At 44.3% G+C, this 7,479-nt stretch overlaps 1 protein-coding gene across 1 annotated transcript; it reads right to left on the reverse strand.

Annotated features, from left to right (window-relative positions):
* Window positions 1-1,016: 1,016 nt before the first annotated feature.
* mex3a (mex-3 RNA binding family member A) lies at window positions 1,017-6,538 on the reverse strand (the record flags this gene model as incomplete). The annotated part of the gene is made up of 2 exons (XM_080857494.1): window positions 5,838-6,538; window positions 1,017-2,143 (listed from the first exon to the last, which is right to left on the reverse strand). The coding sequence occupies exons 1-2, from the start codon at window positions 6,268-6,270 to the stop codon at window positions 1,017-1,019; spliced, it is 1,560 nt and encodes a 519-aa protein (XP_080713620.1). The 5' UTR covers window positions 6,271-6,538.
* Window positions 6,539-7,479: the final 941 nt, after the last annotated feature.

Raw genomic sequence — 7,479 nt, forward strand, 5'->3', positions numbered from 1 at the left:
ACTGTGTTTTATAAATTCAGTAAACCACAAGGATGTCATGTGAGTCAGTAATAAAAAATGGTTTCCAGTTAAAATCTGAATATCTATTAAAACAATTATTTCAGAATAGAATGGTACTAACAGATCTCTGAAGGTCTACAGAGTATTTCTAGGCAGAATGGATGGTGGAGACTTAGGCACTTGGCCAAACATACTGTTAAGTAAAATTCCTTGGGTTCCTACTCTTTTTCTTTCTCCCTCATTTTTCCAGAACATTCTTGTGGATATTAACAGGACTTCTACCATTTTTTCCGAGGGTTCTTTGTTTCATAATTATGACAAATGGTGCAAATGAAATAGCAAAGAAATTGTCAGTCCTCTGAGCTTGTGTTCAAATTTTCAAATAGTTAGTTTGGTATACATATAAAGCCAAGTTAAAGTGTAGAGAATTGATAATAATACTCTAATTAGCAAGGAGGGTTGACAATCATTGTTTGATGTAAAATAAAATGTAAGGTGCAGCTAGTTTTTCTTTCAACATATTCAAAATCGCTTCTTACGTGTTTAGTTTGAATACCAGGATGTAAAACTATCTTCCATTTCTAACTACTTTCTCTTTTAAAAAAAGATAACTCATATGTTTTAAAATATTCACATTATGAGTCCTCTGTTTGCACCCATTCTTGATTTAGATGGGGTAAACAGCAGCCTTTTTAGTCAAAGAAAAATGTTTCGACCTATATTTTACATATAAATGAAAAGTTTTATAAAATATATATGTGTGTATATATATATAAAAGAAAAACTTAAAAATATTTCTTACTTTTTTAGTAAAGCAAGCAGTGCCCTCTAAAATATCTGCTTGTTTGGTTAAAATTCACTTAAAAAAGAGCGAAAAACAAAACGTAACAAAAAGCAAACATAAAAAAAAACATAAAAAATCATATTCACTGGATCATTAAATCATTCATTCAATCACAGAATAAAGTAAACTAAATGAAAAAAAAAAGAGATTTTTTTTGTTTGTTTGTTTGTTTCTACGAGAATATTCGGATGGCCTGCGTGACGAGGGTGTGGCAGACAGGACACTCGGGGTGGCCGAGCTCGCAGATACGGATGGCACACTCCATGCAGAAGAGGTTGTGGCCGCATGGCACCAGTGCAGCTGTCACCTTGCTCTCGAAACACGTCATGCAGTCCCTCATCATGGGTGGGGAGTCGGACAGTGGCAGCCGCCCAGGAGGGAAGGCGGGGCTACTGGAGGTGGGCTCGCTGTGGGCGCGCCGTGCCTGTGCGTGGGGGGACCCCCCGATCACAGGGGGGGCCGAGTTGCCACAAGACTCTGTCAGGCTGGGGGACAGTCGGGTGAGAGGCAAGGGGAGACCCCCGAAGCTCTTGGAGCGTTGCTGGGCATAAAAGGCCATTTGTTTGGGGTAGTCGGGGTCCACCCAGCTGGAAGACCCGTCGGAACCGAAGTAGGAGCAGGGCTTGTCGCTGTTGGTGGGGTTGGGATACTCACCCTTGCTGTATATCCCCCCTCCGCCACCGTTGCTGCCTCCTACTCCTCCGTTACCCCCGATCATGGCATCTGAGAAATTCTGGCGGTAGCTGCTGGTGAGCGGCTTGCGCTGGCCTCCCTGCAGGCCCCAGACCTGCTGCAGGCGACTCTCCAGCCCGGTGGTGGCGCTGTCGGGCCCCAGGCAGTCGTTCTCGTTGTTGTGGTCGTGGATGCCGCCCGTGCGGAAGGCGATGTGCGCCTCGATCTCCTCGCGCGCCCGCTCGGCGTTGCTCGGGGAGCCCGTGATCTCGAAGACGGGGTCCCGGTCGCGGCTGGGAGTCACGATGTAAGTGCACGTCTGCTGCTGGATGCGCTTGATGGTGGAGCCCTTGGGTCCGACCACCAGGCCAACGACGCGGTAGGGGACCCTCACCTGGATGGTGGTCTGGCCGGGCAAGGGCGTGGGCGGGGAGCCGCTGAAGGAGACCCCCAGCTTGTTGCGGGACGCCCGCAGCATGGAGAAGTGTTCGGCCGCTGAGATGATCTCGCGTCTCGCCAATGCCACGTCCTCCTTGCGGCCGGTGATGAGGAAGACGGGCTCCTCACCCCGAACGGGCGTTTTGATGTAGGTGTTGGTCTTGGCTCGGAGGGCCTTGATTTTGCACCCTGCAGGGGGAAGAGGGAGACAGAGAGATTGAGCCAGGGGGCAGGACAAATGTTCTTGGCTATGGGACATTCGTATGCAGGAAAGAATGTATCTGGCTGTCAGTTGGAATTAACCTGATGTTAGAACCACTGGGGTTTTTAAATGACTGTATGAGCTTCACTATCAGGATGTTCTTGCTTAAGTGCTGCGTCCCAACTGGCACAGAGTGGCGATGTATCAACAGGGAAGAGAAACATCCTCTATTTCAAATATATTTATACTGTAGAGGTGTACTAAAGCAGAATATTTCATTCATTTTTCTGGACCTTTACCATTGTCAGTGATGCTCTGCACACACAGGATTCTATAGGCTAGGGACACACCTAGCCACGTATGGTGTAGTTTAGCCTAGCCACCTAGCTTCTACTAACAGTTTGGCTCTAATACAATATTTATTTATATTGACCACTGTTGAATATCACGTGAATAATAAAAGCCTGTATACATCTTGGTCTTCACACTATTTGCAAGCCTGATGCTACTACAAATGGCTATTGAAAAACACTAAGGACACCACAGGACTCTGGTGAATAGTGACACAATGAATAGTGACACAGCTGAGTTTAGAGCCCTCATGGCACTAATATTAACAGACAACTGAACAATACACTCTGGTACAATAGAGAATGATGACCTGAGACCGGTTGCTATCGGACTATAAAAATGGTTTCACACACGGACACTGTCATATGCCATGTAGTTTAGCAGTGATAGGAGCGGCCTTGTTCAACTGATCTCTGCTCGTCTTGTCTTTCTATCAGAGCCCAAAAGTCAGACCCTCGACCAATATCACTGCTACACAACAATGTGTGTGTATGTGTATGTTTGTGTGTGTGTGTGTTGTGTGTTAATGCACAGCACCACTCACTATTGAATCTGGCTCAGACTCAGGTCACTAAGGGTGATGGATAGGCCCAAGCATCATCAGTTTATTTGCATCCTCAAGAGGATGACTAAAACTCTACCTGGATGAGCGTTCACTCCAGTGACATTCCACAAGAAGGAATTTGTTAAGCTCACACATAAATCCGCTGAAAAGCAAGACCCGCCATCTTAAGGAATTTAGCATCTTTTGTAGTCTTAGCTTTATACGCTTGAAAAAAAAAAGTGTTTAAATCCAGTGCACAAAATTTGTATTAAAAATATTCAACACACTGGTTCATTTCCAAGAGTCTATCTGGCTATCGGATCAGATGGGTATTGAATCAGATTGTAGTTGTGTTTAACAGTAGACAAAAGAGTCTCCTTAGCGTGAGGTCCTATCAGAGAATATTTGTCTGACATTTTGACAATGCAGAGCCTTTGTGGTGGAAATATATCAGACTGAACCATGTGCATAGTCCCTACATAACATACATAGGCACTCTGAGATTCCTTTGAATGAAAAGTGCTTTAAAAATAAAATGAATTATTATTATTATTATAAAGGTTTCAGCTCAGTTCACGTGAGGAGTGCACAGAGCGGTTTCCCACAGTGCACTGGAAACAAGGAACAAACATGACAAAGGTAGCTGCATTCATGATTCAGTCAAAAGAGCTATTTGTTATTGTTTATTATTCTTTGTTTGTTATTGTTTATTGTAGCTTGCTGTTTATTGTAGCTGCGCTGCTATAAGACTGCTATTGATGGCTATCTGTTTATAGAACCGTATTAGTCTAAATGTCTCAAATGTTTCATTGGTGTAATGTTGTAATGGTAATCCTGAGAGTATATGGATGGAAGGTATAACTGAATTGATACAAGTTGTACAAACAACTGAGATAATCAAGAGATTTGTTTAACTTATTAGTAGGCATAGTTTAAATCATTTTAATAACGTGTAATTGCCTCTAGTCATAGCTCTGGGGATTAAACTGACTCATTACCTGAAGGATTATAAATAAACAATCCCTTGAAAAATGGAAATCTTTGGTTGACCAACAAAGGTTTGACCAAACTACACAAAACATCAACAAAAACATACGTTTTAATAGAGAGACTAAGCAAAAACCCTCCAAATCAGCAGTTTTCAATGAGGGTAAATTCTGCTGCACGCGTGCTCCGTGGATCCACCCTACGGCGCTGTCGTCTCCCACATTAAAATTCAAACGCACACTTCAGAGAAACGCACGAGGATCACACAAGGAAGGTGGTGATAGCTAGACTAGACAAAACAAAACATGACCGCCAAAACCATATGAGTCGTAGCTATAATGACTACATAAAGGGCCATACATTGAGGTTTGTGTATTCTCTATCCACATTCCTAACTGGTTACATTTTGCTGTGCATTTTCTTATCTGTATAAAATTAATTCAGTGAATTTATTCAAAACCTCGGGTTTCAAAGTCTCGAGACAGCTGTTTCACTGGCCCAATTTCGTGCACTCCTCTGACCCCACAGTTTCCAAGCTGTCTCTGTGGGGGGTATCTCAGAGACTGTTGTATTGGATGGCTGGGCGTGACTCCGAATGTTCACCGATTCCAAAACGCGCCCCCTCCCACTAGACTTCTGTATGTTCCTCTATCCTCTAATTCCATTCCGTGCACATTCTGATAATAAGCGCACCCACGTTTGGTATTAATACACACTTTGCCACTCTTTCCTCTGGATAACAGCAACAAGCACTTTAGACAATGCTGTCTAAAACTCCAAGACGTAGCCAAGTAGGGTACTATCCAACCATGTGCCCACATTGGACCATTTGAGATCATGGGCAGACAGCATTATACTACATGCGTTAATGCGACTCAAATAGGAGTCCATCTACAAATTACGCAGGTGGCAAAAGAGATAAAGTAATTATGGTCAAATATAATTAATCTAAATTAGTTTCCCGCTGAGTCACGTTTTCATTCTCCTGTTGAGAAGAAAGCAATGGCTCAAGCCTCCCACAACCACACCTCTCACTCACACCTTTGTTTGACAGCTGCTGTCATCTGTAGTGTCGTCCAAATCATTAGACGTCAACCCATTCATAAGAAAAACTGAAACAATGCCTCTAAACTCAAAGTAGTCTTCACAGGCTAGAGAAACTAAGTTACAACGTGAACCCATTGTCCCCTGTCACCGAGGCAATCCGAACACAAAAACAACCGCCAGCATTAAAATTTAACGAAACTGAGCACAACTTGAGAAGAGACATGTTTTCAGGGAACACGCGTTGCCTCAGCAGTAAACGCAAAAATGATTAATTAGGCTTCGATTAGTGAGCCTATCCCAGAGTTGCTTTGAGTAGCCTAGGCTTTCCTGCGTTTTTTTCTTTTTTTGAAAACTGTCGCCCGCGCTCAGACGACAAAGGAGTGCTTCCCGTGCGTGAAGTGTGCGCCTGCATGCTGACATTGATGGCGTGGATCTAGAATAATGCGCCCATGAGGTAACGGTTTTACTGGCGCTTTGTGTCTGTCCAATGATAGCACCATGAGACACTGTAAAAATGTACGATGTCGAGGTAAGTGTGTCAAGTTGTGACAGTTATGTATAACACAACTGCAACAATGTTGCTGTGTCTCAGCGAGTACAACATATATGAGCACCACTCCCTTTTCTTTATCAATAACCCCAGGTATCAATTCTGGTGCAGCAAAACAACAGGCTATAACGACAACCCGAGCAAAAAACTTAACTGACTGCCAGGCTTGAATTAAAGGAGAACAATATATCTCAGTCTTTACCTTGTCTCCCCACTATTTCGGCCACATGTTCGGAGCTGGGCACAGGGACGCATTCTGTAATGTTGCAGCCACGTCCTTTAGTTTCAGTTGAGGATCCCTCGTACAGGACACATAACTTGCTCTTCCCTTGCAAAAGCCCGGTATCGCCGACACCAACACCTCCTCCTCCGACGCTGTTAGCATGGTTGTGGGGGTTATTGTTATTGTTACTCCGGTCCTGTACTCCAGTTACTGGAGACCCACCACCGTTTTCGCCTTCCCCGAGACCCAGCAGAGACAGCTGGCCCAAGGCGACCCGGAGGGCGCGAGAGTCATCCTCTTCTTCGTCGGGTGGCACCAGGAGACCTTCGGTACCGAAACCGGAGCCGGCTAGATCCGAGCCGTAGCCCCCATTTTTGTCCATGATCCCTGCTAGAACCAGCAGGCTAGGCATGGCTAACAAAAGAGTGTGAGACAAAGACACGGGAAAGAGACTGGAGAAACAGCACCCGTGCCACCCCCTCCTCCTTCCAATTCTCCCTTTGCAGTAGTCCCTCCCATAGGCCGGCCCCCTCTTTCTGTCGGTTAGTTTCAACAGTTTTTTCTCTGCTCAAGGCAAACGGGACACAAGGCCGTCTGCGCGGAGAGGGGCACGGCAGTGTTATGCTCCACCCCGTCTGGTTTATACCGATCCCTCCTCGCTGAGACAAAACGAGCCGCCCTCCCGTTAAAACTGTTCTGTGTCGGGTGCCTTAGCCCATGGTAGCCTATTCTGTATCTCAGTCTCAAGTTTTGCATCACTTGTTAGACAAAAGAGCTAAGCTAAATTTGCTCTGTCTACACATTTATTTTGTTACAATCAATTTCTAAATAGCCGGAAATCTTAAATCTGAATCGTCCATCGTAACCCAAATCACAAGGGGACAATAGCTTAACGTGGCTGGGGCAATTTTAGAAGCTCTAAAAACACCAGTGAACATTTGTACACATTAATGAATGTCCTAGAGCTAGCTGTTCCGAACGTAGGGCATTGCTGTAAAATAATAACAGAATCTGCTTCAGTCAATTATAATGTGCTTTCCTCAACAACCCGGACATTCCTTTCGTTTTAGGGGTGCCACATGGTTGTTGAGACTGAAAGAGTTAAAGTGACATATTTCGTTGGGTACGCCCACCCCTTTCGCTGTGGGTTGCAGCAGGTCACCGTTGTTTTGGCCGCCGCGGCGCAGGGGATGACAGGCAGGCTGGGTAGTGGGAGTGAGAGACCACAACCAGAAGAAGGAGAAGGAGAGCTGTCACACGGGCGACGCAGAGCATGTGCTTTGCTGCAGTAGGCTACTCACTGATCCTACAAAAAAAAAAAAAAAAAATCCTGTAACCGGAGCCTTCACAGCATCGTGAGCAAACCCTGAACAAAGACTAGTATGCCTCCAAGACGTCAATGTCTCAAAAAGCCATGTCTGGAGGCTCATGTAAAGTATATTATTATTATATATATATATATTCAAAGTATATTATCATTATTTATATCCATTATTATAGATTATTATTTATTCTTATTTTACATTACCTATTTATTATACTATTTAAAATACAACATTTTATTTGTCAAATATTTACTTCACCAGAGGCAAACGCTTAACTGAAGTGAGGGTTATCAATA

The sequence above is a fragment of the Sprattus sprattus genome (assembly GCF_963457725.1).
Source record: "Sprattus sprattus genome assembly, chromosome: 19".
NCBI lineage: Eukaryota > Metazoa > Chordata > Actinopteri > Clupeiformes > Clupeidae > Sprattus > Sprattus sprattus.